At 39.0% G+C, this 22,814-nt stretch overlaps 1 protein-coding gene across 1 annotated transcript in view; it reads left to right on the top strand.

The window, feature by feature from the left end:
• The window catches only part of SPECC1L (sperm antigen with calponin homology and coiled-coil domains 1 like), a 103,663-nt gene that overhangs the window by 55,789 nt on the left and 25,060 nt on the right, over nucleotides 1-22,814 (top strand). Inside the window, exons 10-13 of the mRNA XM_024197969.1 lie at nucleotides 350-440; nucleotides 4,262-4,345; nucleotides 6,512-6,668; nucleotides 14,181-14,283. Coding sequence (XP_024053737.1) covers nucleotides 350-440; nucleotides 4,262-4,345; nucleotides 6,512-6,668; nucleotides 14,181-14,283 — 435 coding nt within the window. The remainder of the gene's footprint in view (nucleotides 1-349; nucleotides 441-4,261; nucleotides 4,346-6,511; nucleotides 6,669-14,180; nucleotides 14,284-22,814) is intronic.

Genomic DNA, 22,814 nt, shown 5'->3' with positions numbered 1-22,814 from the left:
CTAAGATACGCAACTTCAGCTATGAGAATAGCGTAGCTGAAGTCAACGTATCTTAGATCGACTTAGATTGACTTACTTCGCGTCCTCGCAGCGCAGGATCGACGGCCGCCGCTCCCCCGTCAACTCCGCTTCCGCCTCTCGCAGCGGTGGAGTTCTGGAGTCGACGGGGAGTGCGTTCAGGGATCGGTTTATCGTGTCTAGACGAGACGCGATAAATCGATCCCCAATAGATCGATCACTACCCGCCGATCCGGGTAGATCTAGAGGTTACTTGCTTTACAGTCCATTTTGATGGTTCCTCTTTATCTTCAAATTAAATATGTTGTTATATGATATCTTGCTATTTCAGAGGCATTCTATAAGTGGACCAATATCCTCCTCCAAACCCCTTACACCTTTGTCAGACAAAAGACCAAGCTATGCAGAAATCCCTGTTCAAGGTATGTATTCTACTTCATTAGCTTTACTTCTTGTAAAACTTATGCTACTATTGGCTTGTAATTGGTATCTTTAATATAAAGAGTAAAGTGGGTAGTAGTGCTTTCACCTTTTTTTTTTTATTGAGAAAAAATACAAATACCGAGCATGACTTGGACCCACAAAAACTAGGAATTTCAAGAGGCTGAAACACAAAACCTTGGTTCATTTCAGTATATATGTTTGTTATCAAAAAGATGCATGTATGATGAGGAGAGAGGCTAATTCTCATGAAATGTACATTTTTCCACTGGAGTTCAAGAATTGCTATCCCGAAGCAAATAATTCCTGGTACTTTTCTGAATATAGTAGCTATTTGCACAGTTAATCTGTCTTTAAAAAATTGCTGCCAAAGTTTATTAAACATATTCCATAGATAAGCCCAGTTCAAAAGGTTGAGGGTATCCTGAGCATCTGTATATTTTTCTTTACTTTCCCTTATAAAGACCCTTGAAAGGATTCAGTTTTTGTTTGTATGGATTTCAATAGCTACCTGTTTTGTTTCAGAGTGTTTTTAATTAAATTGAAATTATATTAATTATTCAGAACAGATTCATAAACGAAATCCTAATAGTCATATTTCATCATGACTTTTTATTGTTAATTTGACATTAAAAGAATTGTTAGCTTTTTCTACAAGTGCAACATGTAATTAACAGCAAATTGATTTGTGTGGAATGAACATTTACTGACCTTGGCCAGTTTTACATGCAACTCTTCCAGATCTAACTCGTGACAGTCGATGGCCTTTTTTATGAGCCACCTCGTTTCTGTCTCCTGAATGTGCAGCAATCCGCATTTAGAAACTCTTCACTTATGCAGCTTGCGCCTGCTATTAAATTGTGATCATTCCTTTCATTTTCATTCTAACAACTTTAGCTTGTAATATATCAGAATTCTAATGTTTCACTATCAACAGCCTTGTCAATTACTGTAAGTACAATTCATTTTTATAGACTAGTACCACACACAGGCTAGTACAGTGCGATTGGTTACCTCAACCATTCCCAGCAGTGCATTCTTCACCATAAACACTGGCTTCCTCCCATCAAATATTTGACACACTATATAATTAATATTTAAACGAAATTTCCAGGTGTGTATCTTCACTCATTAATTGTCTCATGGGTTATATAGTTCAGGCTAAGATTTTGTCATGGTTATTTTTAGTAAAAGTCACGGACATGTCATGGGCAATAAACAAAAATGCATGGAAGCTGTGACCTGTCTGTGACTTTTGCTGCTGCGGCTCCATGGTTTTCAGTGGCAGTGAGCTGTGGGGTTCCCCCTCTGCCTGTGGCAGCTGGAAGCTGCATGGGGGCCTCCCTCCACCCAAGGCAGCTGGGAGCTGAAGAGAGAAAACCGGACACTCCCAGCCAGTCTCCCGAACTTTTGATCTCTGTTAGTGGAACACAGAGCTCCAATGTTCCCATGTGTCTCTTTGGTAAATTGCTAAAAAAAAATATTTTAACAGGTTGTGTCTCCCATGTATGAATTCTGTAGAGTTGATGCTCATCTGGATTTTTGACAGAGCCATCCCATGTCCTGCTATCAGGATATGCATGCCTTTAAAGTGCCAAAATGTATTGAAGTCAAATGCAAAGCCAGACCAACATGGCACTCATGACATGAAGTCATGCTACTTTGTCCCAGAGGACTATCCAAAGTCTTAAAAAGAGGACGTTTATATGTACTTATTCTATTATTGTCCATGGTTTCAAGATTAAAAATACAGGGTACGCCATCACATGCAAATGAATTACATTTTCTTTGCTATGTTATCAGTATTCAAGAAATGCTGCTTTGACAGCAAGACAGAAAACTGAATTAAGTTAACAAGTGTTGATATCTCTATTTCCTAATAGTTCCCTGTTCTGGTAACTCTGTTTTGTCTGTCAAACTCTGTTCACAATGTGCCCTTCCTGTAAGAATGAATTGTTTTCGTATGCTGGGTGTAGCTGTCTGATTTATGCCTGTTTGGGAGCTTTTTTGTAGATGTTTTCTCAAGATAATCCCCATATGACTCCAAGCAGTATATTTCCTCTTTAACGATGTTTATATGCCAGACTTCTTTCTGTACTTTTGTTGAATGCATATTGGGGTTATTTGCTCAGTAAAGTGGGGGGGTTCATTTTAGAATACTTTGATTTTTTTTTTTTTTTTAAGTAAAATTGAAATGCCTTACCAAGTAAATGATTTAGCATCTTAAATTGTTGTAACAGAATACATGGGTAGAGATAAGCATTAGAAATATATACATTCTCAAAGTAATCCGAAAGGCTTGTTTCACTGCCAGGACCTGTGTTCAGAGTTCTTTGTTTCTCCTGTAAGAGTTAATAACCTTAATATATTAAGTGCTCATAAAGACAGCTGCATTCTTTACATTGTTTTATGCGTATAATATAATCAGCTTGTACCAGAGAGAGACAAAATTCTGAACACTAGGCATGGTAGGTAAGAAATCTGTTTACTTTTTAAATGTATATATTTGTATTTTTTACATCTGTCTATGTTGCTCATATACCAATTTCTGTTAATGAATTAGGTTCATTGATATTTTTTAAGCATTTCTGTTCATTTTTCTTCAAAAAAATTACTGCCTCTTTGGATTTTATGTACTTATTAACTAGATATTGCTGTATAACTCTTTAAGCAGGTGTCTTTTGTATACTCATTATTTTAAAGAATTTGATTTAAAAATTATTTTTTAATCTAAAAATTAGATCAAAATAGGTCTTATGTTTATACAAAATCCCATTTTATTGCTAGATTTATCTTAAGAAATTAATTTTTCATTGACTTCCAGTGTGCAGAAGTAATCTTTCATCATTTTAACATTTAAAGCAGTTTCTTGCTATTATGCATGGAATGATAAAAGACTGTTACAACAACAATGGATTTGAACTCCATAGATAGGGCCCTACCAAATTCACAGTCCATTTTAGTCAATTTCGTGGTAAGAAGATTTTAAAAATCGCAAATTTCATTATTTCAGATATTTAAATCTGAAATTTCAGTGTTGTAATTGTAGGGGTCCTGACCCAAAAAGGAATTGGGGGGGGGGGGGTCACAAGGTTACTGTAGGGGGGTTGTGATACTGCTACCCTTACTTCTGCACTGCTGTTGGTGGGCGCTGCTTTCAGAGCTGGGCGCCTGGCCAACAGCGACAACCCTCTGGTTGCCCAGCTCTGAAGGCAGCTCAGAAGTAAGGGTGGCAATACAGTGACCCCCCCCCCCCCAATAACCCTGCAAACCCTCCCTTCCCCCCACGCAATCCCTTTTTGGGTCAGGACCCCCAGTTTGAGAAATGCTGGTCTCCCCCATGAAATCTGTGTAGGGCAGGGTAAAAGCACACAAAAGACCAGATTTCATGGTCCGTGACGTGTTTTTCATGCCCGTGAATTTGGTAGGGCCCTATCCATAGAGGATGACAACAATCTACTTTAGTAGCACCTCCAACTTCCTGACTTATGGAGTAGTTTTGGCGTGTACTAAGACGGAGTTTCTTGCCCAGCCTTGTGTTTACAAGCTTCATTATAACAAATCATGGCAGCAGTCTACTAAGGGGTGTTGTGGGGGGATGGGTAGGATGGCTCCATGGTGAACTCTATAGTAACGGACAACCTTCGGCCTCCTTCTAGGCAGACATATCAATTATCTGTCACGGTAAGCTAGATGAACCGACTCTATCATTCATAAATGACGATCACAGTCTCCGCACTAATCACATCCCTACAACTGAAATCTGCATTAGTGTCGCATCTGTTTTTTTTCTCCTGAGCAGAACATTTGTTGAGAACTTCCTCTACCAGCAGACCAGCCTCATTGCCAAGAGTACCTGCCATGGAAAGTGCCAAATCTATTTCAGGTAATAACATGTATCTAGTTGCCTGATAAAAGCAGGAACCCTCAGTTTTCAGTGCTGTAGTTACATGCCCAATCTACTATTTTTAAAGAGAATTTCTGTCTTCTGACTGATAGATTCTACAACCACTTATCAATTGATGTATGCAAGCACCACTTGTTTGTTTGGAATTGTTTACTTTTAAATGTCAAAATGTAATCTTGCCTTTATACTTGAAAATAACATAAAAGCCCTTGATAAAACATTCTGACCTATTAGATTAAACAGAACTGAGCAGCTAAACTCTGTGGAACAATTTCCTCCTATGGCATATTGTAATAGTTGTATGTATACACTAGAACCAAGATTCATGCATGACTCATCTTCAGCCATCCAGGAAATGGGTATTGCTCTATAACCTTTCTTCTCAATGTTGCACAGAATTTTGACTTGCAAGGTACACAGAAATGTGTGTTACGAGTTTTTAGCTTTTATCTTTTGGATACAGGTTTTTTAAGTGATAAAACAATGGCAATACACTCAGACTTCTGCCTTATCTAGCTAATTTAATAGATAGCAGTTTAATATGCCTTTCATTATTCTTTTTCAGTTATATACAGGTCTTCTCCCATTGCAAAAAATTCCATCCAGCTTATTTGTTTTAAAAATGAGACTGCTAGGTTTTGTGGTAGCATATTATCATACATTAATACATGAAATGGTTACTATAAAGCATTTAAACATACTCCTTTATATGTCACTCCACAAAATTTGTGCTAACCATATAGCGGAAGTGAATGTGTTTGTAATTATTTTTAAAATGTGCTTCCAAAACTGAAAATATTTACATGAGCCACCAGTATCAGTGTCATTTAGTTTATATAGAAAGTCGAGTCCATGCTAATTTGAAGTTAAAAAAAAAAAAGGGCAAAAAAACCCCAAACCCTAGATTTAATAAAAACAAACCTAAGTAAAATATAAAACCATGAACCTATTTCTAAATCCAATGGATATTTTCAAACAAACCTTCCCATGCAATATGTGCAGCACATACATTGCAGCACTGAGAATCTGGAAATGGTTCAGAATACAAACAAAAAGTGGGTCTGAATATGTTCTTTTTACCATCCAAGTTGAGAGAGAGATGTTGAAAATCAAGTAAATAGTATAAATGGTGAAAAGTACATAGTATTTTTAAAGCTTTCAATCTTCTGACATAGGTAAGAAAATGTATTTAAATCAGGATTTTCAGATGTCTTTTAACCATCCAAAAGAGTGATATTTTGTAATTTTTATTTTAATGTCTTCCTAATTTACTGTGTAAGGTATTTATAAATTAACATAGTCCCTGATACGAGTAGAAATTAAATCTCTCTGGAAGTATTTGGAGCATTTTGTATTTTTCGGTCTTGCACAGATGCAATCAGTAGCTTGTTTGCAGGTTTAGGAAGCAAAACTCAGCTTACCTACATTTATTTAACTAGAAAGTACTCTATATAGAGGAAGAACATGCTACTACACAGCCATTCTGAGTTTTGACATACAGTCAGGTTGTGGTGTTGGCACCAGCAGGTGAAACGCAAACTGTTTGCCCTGTGGTAAATCACTATAGCTTTTTTCTGTGTAAAGTCACGGATTGTCTTGGTCACTTTGTAATTAAAATCTTCATTAGGCAAACTTAATGGCAGTCCATACTGTTCCAGGGTGTTACATGTGTACTTTTCATTGTTAATAAGAATCTCCCTCTGACTACTGATAAGGTCAGCTGTCAAGCTAATAGGATTCCTTCTTCACATCATCTGACAACTTTCACTCAGGTGCCTGTTCTATTTTACTGAACTTTTAATATTTGAACAAATTATAAAAAAAAAACAAAATTCTAACATCATAACTACTTTTGCATGGACCGTAAGAAAATATAATAGTTTGGTTTTATGTAATGTCTCCCCTACTCAAGACATTCCAAGACTGTTAAAGAGATGGCATAAAGGCATCCACTCAGCAAATTGCCCTTGCTTCAGGTAAAATTTAAGCATACAAAACTTTGGTAATTTTATCAATTTACCCCTTTCCTAAAACTCTTCACTAAGGGTGAAATATCAAGAATTACATGATATAGGCTTGTGTTTTTCTTCCTTTATGTGAGGTTATATATTTGGTTCTAGAGCGTTTGAATGTTCCCCCATTCAGTGTCTAGACGAAGTAGTGAAGAAATCAAACGGGACATTAGTGCACCTGACGGAGCATCTCCAGCCTCTCTCATGGCAATGGGAACCACCTCACCACAACTCTCTCTCTCCTCCTCTCCTACAGCGTCTGTCACCCCTACAACACGAAATCGAATAAGGTACAACCCATTATTACACAGTATGTTTTTAAACCAGTATTAATTTCAGAGCTGTGAAACACCATATTATGCAAGCATAGAATTTAGTCCTAGTATTAAACACCAACGTTTGACTGTTATCTTTGCAATAATGCTCTTCAGTAACCTCTGGAACTTTGCATAGACCGTTTGTAGCACCATAAGGCACGGTGTCTTGGGAAGACAGGTCCCAGGCCACTTACGGCTTAATGGGTCAATATCCACACCTTAAAAACTCCACCAGGAAACCAACAGACAGCCAGGACAGATCACTGAGCTTTGAAGTCGTGTGTTTGTAGTGAGAAACTACATTTAACAAGTGACCTGTAACATTCTGAACCAGCCTCAGTTTTGCGTTAATTTAAGATATGGCAATTTTGGCTCCATGTAGAACGTGTGGCAAAGGTATAATTCATTCTACTGATGCTGATATTTTAATATGCTAGAAAGAACAGCAGTCTTCTTTTATATGGTGGGATATCATGGGGGAAATATTCTTCACTTTTATAGTGTCTTCTATACAAGGACTCTAAACATTTTATAAATATCAAGTCTTACAACACACATGTGAGCTAAGTACATTTCACAGGTTGGGAAACTTGTCCACAGAGGTTAAATGACTTTCCCAGGATCACCTGACAGTAAAACTTCTCATCGACAAATAAATAAATAAATACATTATAACCCTGAGAAATTGTTTGCAGCTCTGGACGTTATCCAGAGCAATGATTTCACTGAGATTAGTTGAGGCGTACTTCAGCAGGCCAGACTTAGTCATTCATTGTGTGAAGTTCTATGCCTATGTACAGTTTGTCCATTTAATTGACAGGTAATTTACAAATAACACTAAAGAAACACAGTTTATTGGCAATCCCACATTTCGATTTTGAGTAAGGGTAAAAATGTCACTAAGATTCGTGTAGAAACATTAAAGTCTGAAGATTTACACCTGCACTGTTTGCAGACCAAAGGTTGCAATGAAAGCATGCAATTATGAATAAGGTATAGATGGAGAATGGCCGTCACAATAGCACAACTGCTCTGTGTGAGTATGAAGTAGAGTGGTAGGCCCTATAGGAAGAAAACCTGCTGCTATTAGAGCAGTGGAGGGGCAGTACAGTAACTCCTCACTTAACATTGTAGTTATGTTCCTGAAAAATACAACTTTGAATGAAACGATGTAAAGTGAATCCAATTTCCCCATAAGAATTAATGTAAATGGGGGGGGGGGGTTAGGTTCCAGGGCAACTTCCCCTACTCTGCAAGCACCAGGAGCGGGGGTTCAACCCTCATCCCGCCCACTCCACTCCTTCCCTCAAGCCCCCACCCTTGACCCGCCTCTTCTTCCCCCCCCCACCACCACCTCCCCCTTTACTTCGCACGCTGCATCCTGGCTCCTCCCCCCTCCCTTCTAAACGCCACAAGCCAGCTGATTGCCGGGTGATGGAGGGAGGGGGGAGGCGCGCCGAGTCCTCACTCCTCCCCCCTCCCTCCTACCAGGGCAATCAGCTGGCTTGCCGCATTCAGGAGGCAGGGGAGGGAGGGGGAGCCTGCGCGCCGAGTCCTCGCTCCTCCCCCATCCCTCCTGCCTCCAGAACGCCGCAAGCCAGCTGATTGCTACCAGCAGGGGAGGGAGGGGGGAGACGCACCGAGTCCTCGCTCCTCCCCCCTCCCTCCTGCCTGGGGCAATCAGCTGGCTTGCGTGTTTAGGAGGCAGGGGAGGGAGGGGGAGCCTGCGCGCCGAGTCCTCGCTCCTCCCCCCTCCCTACTGCCTCCAGAATGCCGCAAGCTAGCTGATTGCCGTGGGCAGGAGGCAGGGGGAGGAGGGGGAAGGCGCTGATCTGTGGGGTCTTCTGGCGGGCGGGGGGCGTAGGGAGGCTGCCAGCTGTGGAGAAAGCAGGCAGCCAAACAACGCAAGAGTGGCACATTGCACAACTTTAAATGAGTATGTTCCCTAATTGATCAGCAACATAACACTGTTAAGCAGGACGACTTTAAGTGAGGAGTTACTGTATAATGAAAAATAGTTGCCCCATGGGAATCCTCTTCAGAAGAGAACTACTGTTGGGTTTTTAATATATTGTGTGTAGCTTGCAAAATTTTATTATAGGATGTAAAATAAGGATTTTAAGAAAATAAACCTTTGCAAATATACACAATAACTGTGGGCACACCCCTGGGCTCCAACTTGAAACCATAAATCAATTCTTTGATTTGGAATACCGTTGGCCTAAAATATTCATTTTAAAATTTATAACAATCACAGTCCATTTCTTTTTGTCTCCCTACAATTAATTTTCATGTGTTTCCTTCCACACTGTTTTCATAACAGTAAGAACTTGATATAAACCATGTGCCTTACTGGAATTTGGGAACAGGCTGTACAGTTCACTCATGGCTACCCAGCACGTTTAACATGAAAAGAGAATTTTGACTCAGGTTTCTTATGTTGTCACAAATCTTATAAGGAGTTATCTCCATTCTTTTCTTAAATTATAGTGGCATTGCATAATCTTCATTCTAGTGTGAAAACACAAACTCCAAATTAATTAACTTAAGCAAGAATGTGGGTTGCTAAAGCATGTGCTGATCTGGAGATATAAGAGAAAAGTTAATTCCTTAACGCCCCAGTCTCGGAGCATAGAGTCATAGAAATGTAGGGCTGGAAGAGATCTCGAGAAGTAAAGCCTAGCCCCCTGCTTGCACTGAGGCAGGACCAAGTAAACCTAGACCATCCCTGACAGGTGTTTGTTTAACCTGTTCTTAAAAACCTCCAATGATGGGTATTCCATAGTCTCCCTTGGAAACCTATTCTAGAGTTTAACTACCCTGCTAGTTAGAAGGGTTTTCCTAATATCTAACCTGAATCTGCAGATTAAGCCCATTACTTCTTATCCCACCTCCAGTGGATATGGAGAACAATTGATCACAGTCCTCTTTATAACAGCCCTCAACATATTTGAAGACTGTTAGTGGGTCCCCCCTCAGTCTGCTTTTCTCAAGACTAAACATGCTCAGTGGTTTAACCTTACCTCATAGGTCAGGTTTTCTAAACCTTTTATATTTTTGTTGCTCTCCTCTGGACTCCATCAATATGTCCACATCTTTCCTAAAGTATGGCGCCTAGAATTGGACACAGTACTCTGTCTGTGGCCTCATCAGTGCAGAATAGAGTGAGACAATTACCTTCTGTCTCTTTTGACAGGTTTCAGAGTAGCAGCCGTGTTAGTCTGTATCCGCAAAAAGAATAGGAGTACTTGTGGCACCTTAGAGACTAACAAATTGCATCCGAAGAAGTGGGCTGTAGCCCTCTAAAGCTTATGCTCAAATAAATTTGTTAGTCTCTAAGGTGCCACAAGTACTCCTGTTCTTCTGTCTCTTGTACATAACACTTCTGTTAATATAACCCAGAATGATATTGGCCTTTTTCACAACTTCATCACATTGTTGCCTCATATTCAATTTGTGATCCACTGTAACCCCCCAGTACTACCACCTCACCAGTTATTCCCCATTTTGTAATTGGGCATTTGATTTTTCCTTCCTTAGTGAAGTACTTTGCACTTGTCTTTATTGAATTTCATCTTGTTGATTTCAGACCAGTTCTCCAATTGGTCAAGGTTGTTTTCAATTCTAATCCTGTCTTCTAAAGTGCTTGCAACCCCTCCCAGCTTGGTGTCATATGCAAGTTTTATAAGCATACTCTCCACTCTTATCCAAGTCACTAATGAAAATATTGAATAGTACCAGACCCAGGACTGACCCCTGTGAGACTCCACTAGGTATGTCCTCCCAGTTTGACACTGAACCACTGATAACTGCACTTTGAGTATGGTCTTTCAGCCAGTTGTACAACCATTTTACAGTAATTCAGCTAGACCACTTTTCCTTAGTTTGCCTATCCAGTTAAATATGACCCAGTATTTGAGTCTGATTCTGTTTTGTCTTTTAGTTCTAAAATAGTGTATATAAGAAAGTTGATTTCTTTAGTATAACTCTTTGTGAGATTGGCATTTATGTCTAAATATACTTATTTCTTTTCTTGTTTAGCATAAGTAGCTAACACGTTTCAAGGCACCATTCACTTTTCAAGGGGCCAGTTCACCTTGAATGGTCCCTTGAAATGTGTTAACTACTTGTGCTAAACAATCTGTTCCACCTTGTATTTAGCTGTGACACTGAGTACCTTTCCCAAACCTGAAGAAGAGCTCTGTGTAAGCTTGAAAGATTGTCTCTCTCTCACCAACAGAAGTTGGTCCAATAAAAGATATGTCTCACTCATCTTGTCTCTCTAATACCAATGTCTGTCATTTGAGTTGCCTGGTTCTGAACAACTTTGCATTAGGACTTGATATTACGCTGACTATTCTAAGAAACTCTGATTTTCTTAAATATTTAATTTGACATTGGAACATAATCTTGTTTCATCTGAAGCCAGAGTTCATTGAACTATTACACAAAGTACGTGGCATCTGGAATTAAATTAGATAGTCAAGTCATGTAGAATAGTCATTTGTACTGAGGTATCAGTGCACTTATGCAAAGAAATTCTGTGAAATTCAGATTTCAAGATTTTTTTTTTCCAGCAATGCTTGCGAAATAGTTACATTTCAGGGGCTTGTCTACTGTAGCACTTCAGTGTAGATACTATGTCAATGAAAGAATTTGTCGATCTACCTCATGCTGTTTACACCAGGGATTTAGGTCAGTATAGCTACTTCTCTCAGGGATGTGGATTCTTCACACCACTGAGAGATGTAACTGTACTGATGTAAAATTCTAGTGTAAACTAGGCCTATGTCTGCAGAAGTTCCACTGGAACACTATTTCTTGCTGGGGTTGAAATGGCTGGTCCTAAAGAACACAGAGCCAAGTATTAAGTAATTAGTATGAACTAGCTGTGTTTGGAAGGCGGGTGTCTGAAGGGGTAATTTTTTGTAGTACTGATGTGGGGATCTGAGAATCTTATTTAAATATGCATAGAATTATTTAAAAATAATCCTACTTTACCATGCAGAATACTAGATAGCCATAGCGTTATTTTTCTTCCAAATAGGGAACATTAGGATTAACTGCAAAATCTTTTGAAATATCCCTACCTCTGCTCATTAAGCTACTTAGAATGCATAACACCTCAGAGAATCATAGAAAATTAGGGTTGGAAGAGACCTCAGGAGGTCATCTAGTCCAACCCCCTGCTCAAAGCAGGACCAACCCCAACTAAATCATCCCAGCCATGGCTTTGTCAAGCCAGGTCTTAAAAACCTCTAAGGATGGAGATTCTACCATCTCCCTAGGTAACCCATTATAGTGCTTCACCACCTTCCAAGTGAAAAAGTTTTTCCTAATATCTAACCTAGAACTCCCCCACTGCAACTTGAGACCATTGCTCCTTGTTCTGTCATTTGCCACCACTGAGAACAGCTTAGCTCCATCCTCTTTGAAACCCCCTTCAGGTTGTTGAAGGCTGCTATCAAATCCCCCCTCACTTTTCTCTTCTGCAGACTAAATAAGCCCAGTTCCCTCATCCTCTCCTCATAAATCATGTGCCCCAGTCCCCTAGTCATTTTTTGTTGCCCTCCACTGAACTCTCTCCAATTTGTCCACATCCTTTCTGTAGTGGAGGGCCCAAAACTGGATGCAATACTCCAGATGTGGCCTCACCAGTGCTGAATAGAGGGGAATAATCACTTCCCTCAATCTGCTGGCAATGCTCCTACTAATACAGCACGATATGCCGTTAGCCTTCTTGACAACAAGGGCACACTGCTGACTCATATCCAGCTTGTCGTCCACTGTAATCTCCAGGTTCTTTTCTGCAGAACTGCTGCTTAGCCAGTCTGTCGTCAGCCTGTAGCCGTACATGGGATTCTTCCGTCCTAAGTGCACTTGTCCTTGTTGAACCTCATCAGATTTCTTTTGGCCCAATCCTCCAATTTGTCTAGGTCACTTGGGACCCTATCCCTACCCTCTTGCATATCTACCTCTCCCCCCAGCTTAGTGTCATCTGCAAACTTGCTGAGGATGCAGTCCATCCCGTCATCCAGATCATTAATGAAGATGTTGAACAAAACCGGCCCCAGGACAAACCCCTGGGGCACTCTGCTTGATACCTGCTGCCAACTAGACATCAAGCCGTTGAGCCTGACGAGCTAGCCAGCTTTCTATCCACTTTATAGTCCATTCATCCAATCCATACTTTTTTAACTTGCTGACAAGAATACTGTGGAAGACAGTATCAAAAGCTTTGCTAAAGTCAAGATATATCACATCCACCGCTTTCCCCATATCCACAGAGCCAGTTATCTTATCATAGAAGGCAAAGAGGTTGATCAGGCATGACTTGCCCTTGCCCTTGGTGAATCCATGTTGACTGTTCCTGATCACCTTCCTCTCCTCCAAGTGCTTCAAAATGGATTCCTTGAGGACCTGCTCTATGATTTTTCTACCTCGCCCTTTTAGTTACATAAGAAACCCTTTATTACAGAAAGACTTACTGCAACTACAGAAATGTTAATTTCAGTTATAATACTATTAATGTAGCAGTTTTTATTTTGAGCAAAGTGATTTTTAGTCTAATAAAACTGATATTTATAATTCAAAATTGTTATGAAAACATACCAGCCCAGGAACAGTTTTCCCTCCTGACCTTTATCGTAAGGAAAAAATGAATATTTCCTTTCCCCCAAAAAAACCCTCCCTCTTTCTGGGTGAATGGGCAAACTCAATTTTTCAAGGCTTTCGGTATCCTTATTTGTCTTATTCATAAATATACCAAAAATTATGCATTACTTATGGATACTTATGGGCCTATATCTATAATAGCGCTTATTGGGAATTGGACACCATTCCATTACAAGTAAGGTAAATAATAAAGATTGTCTGCATATAAAGTAGACCAGTGAGCATGTTCTTCCTACTGAAAGGTCCAGATCTTGGGACAAACAGTCTGTTAGCAGTAACTGAGTGCTATTAATATTCAAATTTCTTGCTGTTTCAAGGTTACATTCCTAATCAGCCATGAGATGCAAAAGAGATACCATCAGTTTGTTTTAAAACACAAATTAAAGTTGTTTAAATTAGCTTATAGTTCAGGTGGGTTGTAGTGTAGTCTAGCACATTAGCTTAATATTATGAACTCTTAGAAAAAAATCTTGTTTGTATATACAGGTCTAGAAAGGAGGCTTTAATTTAAAATAAATTAATCCTAAAGTAAGTGGTAACTGACTAACACCAGTGGTGAAAACGCCAAAAGGTCTTAATACAGTCACAGTCAGTGTTTTTGTCTGATCAATATGCACAGTGATTGCCAGTGGAACAATTGATTTGATCCCACTTAACAGGGAAAATTTTGCAGGCTTAACTGGGTATATTCCTCCTTCAGACAGCATTTTGAGCCTCATTCTTCTCACTGGGATGAGTACTCACTTTCCTAACAGTTATTGCAAAAAGTGGCATGATATCAAAACTTTACTGTTTTTCCTCTACTCTCAGGGAAGAAAGGAAAGACCCTTTATCTGCTCTTGCAAGAGAATATGGAGGTTCCAAAAGAAATGCCTTGCTGAAGTGGTGTCAGAAGAAAACCGAAGGATATCAGGTAACTGCAAAGTTGTTTAATACTGCACACTCTTAACTACAACACATGAAAATCTGCCAAAGGCACAAACCAGACTGCTCCACAGTTCACTGCATAGATCGCAATGAAACTGGCATGTGCTGTACTTTCTTACAGGAACACACGCTACAAGTCCTAACCTAGCTAGCATGAATAGTTAATTAGTCACTTTTCAGCACAGTGCAAATGTTTTGTTTTGTTTTTTAGAGAGGCATCTGACCTTCCATTAAGGCACTTTTAAACAGCTATCATACATATTACACATTTGAAACTCAGATAAAGGAGTAATAATAATCCAGCTATTCAGAGTTCACTCTAGATTTTCATCTGACAAATACAGCTAATGTAACACTTTTGAGTTTAAAAGTAAATTATTAGTAAGTAAATAGTGAGGTTCTATGGGCTTGTCTACACTTAAAATGCACTCTGCTATAGTGCTTCATTGTAGACACTACCTATGCCAATGGGAGAGGTTCTCCATTGCGGTAGGTGATCCACCTCCCTGAGAGGCAGTAGTTATGTCAACAGAAGAATTCTTCTGTCAACCTTGCGCTGTTTACATGGGGACTTGGATCAGCTTAATAATGCCGCTCGGGTGGACTTTTCACACCCCTGAGTGACATAGCTAAACCAACCTAATTTTCTAGTGTAGGATGGGCCTAGGTGAATCTTTCAGGATCTTTCATTTAATATCACTGTTCACAGTGACAGATGTTGCTTATTTTTTGGAGATTGCATTGTTTCACGTACACACTGGATTTGGTTTTCTACTGCATTTTCAGCTTTCTGATCAATTAGTCCTAATGTTGTCAGAACCTGAAAGAACTAACAAGATAGTTCCCCACATTTCTCCCATGATTACATAATTTTTCAGAACAATAGAGGCTTCAGCAAATTGAACCAGGATGTTAAGAGTCTAGCCATGATGTATTTGTTTGGTTAATTGTATTGAAAGTGTTTTGAATTCCCAGCACAGGCCTCAGTTTAAACACTTCACTCTTTCAGTGACTTGAAATTCACAACACAGGAGGAAGCTGAAAGCCACGTAACAGGATGGTTGACCATCCATAGGAAGAGTCGTCTTTCAGTACAATAGAGAGTCTTGTGCTATAAACCCAAGGTGCCCCTCTCCCACTTCCTGTGGCACGTCTGTGATACCAAATTGTGCTATTTCTGAGTGTAAGTTTCTTTATGGAAATGGTCCTTCCTCCTCACTTTTTTTTAAAAGGCAGGATGTTAGATCTTTTTCTTTAAAGCCTGTAAGTCTAAATGGAAAAATATCTGAAGCTTGTTATCTCTAAATGAAAGATGCATCTGACAGCTTCCTTAATTTATCAGGACAAAGTTATAAAGTACTCAAGACCTTTCCTTCTCTGGCTGTGCACACAGACAAGGCCATCCTCTTGTTCACATTGACTAGCTGCTTATAGTCAATCTACATGGACTCTTGTAACCACTAACAGAAGGAGGGAGGGATGACACCTCATGTACTTGCCCTGACAGCTATTACGTGACTCTCTGCATGTGCTGCTGCTGCAGGACTGTATCATCTCATGTCTCTGAGCTATATAAGCCTCTTTCTGAAGGAGCCAGACTAGTACTATTGGAATATATTAAGTTAACTATCGCAGAAGAATGTATTTTGTTTAGACATCCACATTTATCATTTCTCTTTAAATTGTTGTACTGTATTAAATTTGTTTTTCAAGATCCCCCTGAAATTCAATTCTGGTGTACATGTGGGGTGTTGCTGCTGTGCTTTTTGTAATGCTATAAATGTATCCTGAATTGTGCTCACTCTGGGTAGAGATTATCCAGACATCTCAGCCCCATTATCAATACCTTATAAGTATTAGGGTCTCTCTGGGAAACAAAACCTTAAACTTTTACACCACCACCCCTTATGGAGAAAAGACCATTACATAGTAACTTAAAGATAAATAATGGATGGAGAGAATAAAAATAGTCTTTAAAAAACCTCCTAAAGAATAATACTTCGAATATTAGGACTGTAATATTAGCCCCACTTCTGAGCAAAAATTCCTTTCCCTCTATTGGGTCTGTTTCTTTTTTGTCCCTAAAGAAAACCCCAGCCTGATTTCACATCTTCTAAAAAGGGGGTATTATCAAGTATTTACAAGAATTTTTTGTAAAGTTGTCAGTTAGTGGGAGACTTTTAATAACAAGCCTAACCAAAAAAAAAAAAAAAAAAGTTGGGAGGGATTTGAAAGGTGGGGGGTAATAAAGCACAGAAATCAGTACAGCCATACGTCTACCCAAAAAAGGTAAAAAATTGTATTTAGGAAGGAGAAGCTCTGGAGGTCCTGAAGAAATTTAAAATGAATAGCACGTACACCGCTACCTCAATATAACGCCACCTGATATAACACGAATTCGGATATAACGCGGTAAAGCAGTGCTCTGGGTGGGCGGGGCTGCGCACTCCGGTGGATCAAAGCAAGTTCAATATAACACGCTTTCACCTATAACACGGTAAGATTTTTTGGCTCCCGAGGACAGCGTTATATCGAGGTAGAGGTGTATAAAGAGGGGATGTTCTAGTGAAGCCAAACAGCAAATGAGGCATTGACTTAGTGTGCGTGCTTCCACAGGAACATGAGGATCATCAATTTATTTTCCTGATTCTCCCAACTATAATATAAAAAATATATATTCCACATCAGGAATTTCCAGATTTGTCCAGAGACTGGTAATTTTGTCAAGGATACAGATCCCAAAGGTTTATAACCCCCAGGTTGAAGAGGGGGGGGACTCTTAATTAGGTGTTCAGAAATGTTAAAAATCACTGTCTAGCATAATTAAAGTTGAAACAATTTTCAGTAACACATATACTCTAGGTTAAAAGAATAAAACTTTCAAATATGATCCAATTTAGCTTCTAAATTGTGCTGAAGGTTTTAAACTATGATTTATAATGAAACAAAAACCCTTCTAGATCTCTTATCATGCTGTATAATTATTATTGCTTTCATCCTAACTGCATTATCTCAGTTTATAAGATTCCTTATTGCAGTGTCAAAGATCATGGTAGCACAGTATAATTAAACCAGACCATACTTTATCTGAAAACTGCTGCTGTTTCTGATTATGATGGAAAAATTAGAATGTTAGGCATAGTCTCTTCTGATTTAATTTTCATTTGTGTTGAATTAGTTATTGTGATAATGTAAAAGAGGGACTTTTAGTTCTTTTGTGTTCAATTAAAAGTATTAGCATAAGAGTAAAAGTGATTATTCAGACCCTATAAATCTGCATTTTCTTATTCTGTCACTGCTAACTTTAGGAGAGGTTTGTTCAGTCCAGCATCATAATGGTCAACAAAAATCTGCTTCTCCAATTTCATTCTCGCACCTTTTATACTTTTTCCCCTTTGAAACAGGTATAGTTTCTTCTATTAAATAAATATGGGCCAGAGCCCTCCAGGTTGTGAAGTTGATTGCCTGTAACTAGAGCAGGTATTGAAAGGGGATGTGTGTGTAAATATATAAATAAAATAACTGCAGCTGCTCATGTTTGGTAGAGAGCATAGATCCTGGCATAATTGTTGGGCATTTTTTGTTTTGGAAATATTTTATCTGTGAAGCCCCTGGGATGATTTGTCCCAGTAGAAGTGGAGAATAGTTGAGTTTGTGTATCTATAAACTGATGAACTAGACAAACTTAACCAGAAAAAAACAGCCAGATCCAGTCTTTATATTATTTTTTTATTTAAAGTGCCCATACAAAGGGTTCTAAGTCCCCTGCCAATTACAAAAAACAAAATCCAATGCAATCTGCTCGTCCTTTGTACCGAGCAGCAGCACATGGTCAGATACTAAAACCCTCACAGATCACTCTTCACATCCGCTCACCTCCCTCTCTTCAAAGGCCAGATGAAAGAACTAAGCCCTGCAGTATGCCCTGAAAGTATTCATAGAAAACAGGTTGGGCTGTTTCATACCAGGGCAGGAGAATGTTCGAGTCCTGTGACTCTTACAGCGAATGTCTTACTAATATAGTTCCAGTCTCTGAGTACAAAGAGTGGAGGAAAAAACTTTTTTGCCACTATGAAATTATTTTTGAGACTTTTAAAAAACATTTTTACTATCTTAGTAGAAGGCGGTAGAAACTTGCAGTTTGGTGGGATATAGTCCCTCATTTGCAGAGGTGCCTTTCTAATTTCAACCAAATCATAATAAATTTTCACCATAGAATAAAATGGTTTAAAAAACTTGTACATGCTGACACACTGTTTTGTGCCAGGAAGCGCATCATACTCCTATCTAGCAAGTAATTCCACATAATTTGTCTTAAATAAAAACACTGTAGAAAGTGATACATAGAAACTGTTAAAAGAACCTTTAGGGATCGAAAGGAAACACTCAAGTCAGGAAATGCCAATGTAAGATTGCCCTTCCAGTTTTAACTCTGCCTCTTTGTCAGTACATTGTTAGTTTTTGGTAGGATCACATACTATTTTATCCACGGTACCTCTATTTCATTCATTGTGCAGCTTGAGTAGTGTGCAGTAATGATGGAAGGAGTGACACATTGAACAGAATAAAAACAATAACTGAACAGCTCTTATTCACTAAATCTTTTTTTTTTCCCCAATAAAATTTGAATCCATTTCTTACTGTCAGTTTGTTTTTGGAGATGAAAGAATTTACCTCCAGAAACATAATACAAAAAGTGGCAACCACTAGATCCCTGCAAGTGTGCTGCTGGAGGGAGTCCTCTTTAAGATGAGATGTAAAAACAGATGACTTGGCCATTTGCTGTCACTCTAGAGTCTATATCACTTTAGCAAGTACCATTTACATGAAAATTCCAGCTCTGATAAATGCATTTTGTTTATCCATAGTTCCCCCATCAGTTTCAATTAGAAGAAATTTTTTTCCATTTGCAATGTTTTTAGTGGTTCACAGTTTACCCCAGAGCTGGCAGAAGTGATCAATAGAAGTGATTCCAGTGTATGGTTCAGGATGTTTCTTCTCATATGATCAGTAAAATACTTAATTGTTACACTTAAATCTTCATAAGTAGGTCTCAGAGTTAAGTCCTGTGGAGGAATGGGGCATTTTACAGCTCTCAGACCTGTTGTTCCAGGCTGCCTAAAGATTTTGGAAGACCACGTTCCATCTTATAATTTATTCACATTTAAAGTTTTCTTCAATTTTAAGGGCTAGAAATTGAATCTTTTTAATGAAAGCCTAGATTCTGGAGCACAGTTCTGGAGTGGATCTCTGACCTCAGAATACATGGAGCCTTGATAGCACACTTGTTAGCCAGTTACATGTCCAGATACTGAAAATGTGATCTTACTGTCTAATTCGGCCAAATAAGATAACAAAGGATAGCAGATGAGGTATGCAAGTCCAGAGATATCTGTAAGGAGGTCAACAATTACAGTGTGTGCAGTGCGCATAAGTTAATGTTACAATGAAGGCTTTAACTTCTAGCTTCCTTGACTGTTGTTTTTAAAAGCATAAATATTTATTAACATAATTTTATGTGGAAACTAGATACAAACTCTGTAATCCAGAAAGAGATTATAAACAACTTTAAGCACAAAAAACTACATGGTCAGCACTCCACGGTATCTTGGGCCTTGTGTGCATATGTCCCTGTCGCTACTAGCTTCTAAGGTACAGAAAATAATTAAGAATGTATGGATTCTTCAGTATTACTCTGTCACCAAAGCAGCTCAGATGCAGACAGAAGATGGCAGTCATTAACATTCCTTTATTTCCATTTTAGAAAAATAGCAACAGAAAAAGGCATACGAGTTTTCCCTCTAACTTCTATGACCCACATGTAAGAAGAAAGAAGAAAACATGTGCTTTCTCATCAAGATACTGTCTGTCTAGGTCAGGTGTTAGGACTCACAAGTAGAATTAACAATAAAGTTTCTTGGATGTTACAATGGAGTGAGCAAACTGTTTCCTGTTTGAAAGGAATTCCTTTTCATGCTTAACATAGCAGCTTGTTAAAAAGCTTTCCCAGAATCTTCTTTCACAAGATGTCCTGTGAATTTAGTGGTCTCCAAAATTTTGACAGCAAATTTCATATCTATTTTCAGGAGGCTTATGTCTTTAAAACTCATTTCTCAGCTGGTCATTCTTTGACATTTTAAAGAGCATGCTGATTAGCATTTATTGCTGGTTCCTTTCTGCTATAGTTGAGAGAGAAGCTGTGCTCTTGTATCTGATTTGATGCATACTATATCAACTATTCCGTCTCGTAACTCCTGTTAACTTTGACACAAGATAGTGCTTTCAATAATGTGACATTATGCAGCTCAGCAAAAAAAAATAAACAAATGGATATTCTTTCTGATTGTATATCTAGTTCTTACTACTACACGTAGCAAGTACCCCATCTAGACAAGCAAACAAATTTTAATTTTTAGGCTCCATGAGTATCAGTATTTATTAATATTGACAGTTTTCAGAGTAGCAGCCGTGTTAGTCTGTATCCGCAAAAAGAACAGTACTCCTTTTATTAATATTGACATATATTACTCAAGTATCAGAGGGGTAGCCATGTTAGTCTGGATCTTTAAAAGCAGCAGAGTCCTGTGGCACCTTATAGACTTATAGATACATCCGACGCAGTGGGTATTCACCCACGAAAGCTCATGCTCCAATACGTCGGTTAGTCTATAAGGTGCCACAGGACTCTTTGCTGCTTTTACATATATTACTGTAAGTATGCACACAATTGATTTAAATGCATATTCTCTTCCAAGAACTTTACTTAAATAACAAACATAAACCCAGGAAAGCAGTTAGTTCTATATTCAAACAGGGCACCCAGACTATATTTAATTTGCCCCAGTACAGACACCTACCATCTTCCCTTCTTTGCCTGTAGAGTTTCAAAAGATGTACAGGTCTGTCGCATCTTACGCGCATTTAACATGCGCAATTTCAGCTTTACGCGGTCGGCAAAAACAAAAAGAGAAAAATAACAATTTTAATACTGTACCTGTAGTGCGGTCGATTCCGCCCGCCATTGAACTCAATGTAATTTTGACTATACGCGGTTTTCGCTTTATGCGCTAACCGCGGAACGGAACCCCTGCGTAAGATGAGACAGACCTGTATTCCGTAATTATTAAATGTATTATCTTTCTGTGTGAGAGAGTTTGGCCCCAAGCGTGCTGCTTTGCCACACTAACCTTTGATCTTTTTTTGTTAATGTTCTAAATCCATGACACATGAAATTTGTTTATAGTAATACTAATTCTGTGTACTGACAATTGGATAATTGCCCGCAAAATGATGTTGGGTGCCATGAGAACCTTACAGGTTTGGGCTCTTAATAGGGTTTTGGGAATGATTGCTTCAGTATGCTATTTGTCTAATCAGGACACTGTAAAATTCTTCTCTGTGTATTGTGTGGACTGTAAAAAAAGGCTGCGGAGCAACTTGATCACTGTGCTATTCAGATTAAGGCATTCTAGGTTTTGTGGTCCGTGGTAAAATGAAGATGTGGCTAGAGAAGATAGTCTAAGATTCTGACTCAGGGCACTACTGCAGGGGCAGAGTTGAAATAGTTTTGTGTCTGGTATGACACCTAGAACACTGTGCATTAGAAACATGATGAAGTGGGGAGTGTAAACTAGTTGCGTTTATTTTTAAAACCTGTTTGTGTACAAGGAAAGTCTTTGGAACACTAAACTAGAATATAAAATAGGGAAGAATGAAATGGGCAAAATTCTCTGTCAACATAAGGCTTTATTCAAATAAAAATATTTTACGGTTTCACATAACTTTCCTTGGTCCTGGCTGGCTGAGTCATCAAAGTATTCAGACTGCCAAAACTCCACCCTCTGCATTTCCACTTACGATGTTCTAGCCAAAACCTTCTGAAAAAAGAGACGACTCCTAATGGGTCTTGTCTCACCCAACTGGAGTGTAATGAGTCTTCGGCATGAAAAGAAACACCAGTGGGGTAGTTGATATTGTAATGGGGAAAGATAAGACAGACAATGGCTCTGACTTGGAATTTGCCTTCTTTCAGACTGCCTATCTGCTGCTTACTTTCATGGCAGATGGGAATAAGGTGATAATTGGGACTGCTCTGGATCCCAACAGTAATTTCCAGAAATGTTTGTTTCTGCTCCCCCTATTGTCTGCTTTAATGTAGGGATTGGGAGCCAACCACTCCCAACCGAGTAGAGATTGGATAACGGTTTGCATTAACTGCAGACTGTCACCCTTGCAGTATCCCAGTGCAAGACTGGACATGGAAAACAGACAAACTCAGGGACAGTTGTGAGGACTGACAGGCAAAAGAATCACATCAAGGTTTAGCAGCAGGCACTCCTGGCTGGAGTCTGAAATAAAAGGGTCTGGTGGTGATAGTTGAATCTGATCCCAGCAATGGAGGGAGATGGTCCCAAGCATGAATAGCACCAGGTGGGAGAAGGGAGGAAGTTTTAGGGGTTGCAGCACCCAGGAGCCTAATGGATAATGTGCTGTTGGACCTGCAATGGGAACAGGTGG

This window comes from Terrapene carolina, unplaced genomic scaffold (assembly GCF_002925995.2).
Source record: "Terrapene carolina triunguis isolate 2854851 unplaced genomic scaffold, T_m_triunguis-2.0 Scaffold790, whole genome shotgun sequence".
In the NCBI taxonomy this organism is placed as follows: Eukaryota; Metazoa; Chordata; order Testudines; family Emydidae; genus Terrapene; species Terrapene triunguis.
Note: the sequence above shows the minus strand (reverse complement) of the source record. Positions and strands in the feature narration are given on the sequence as shown.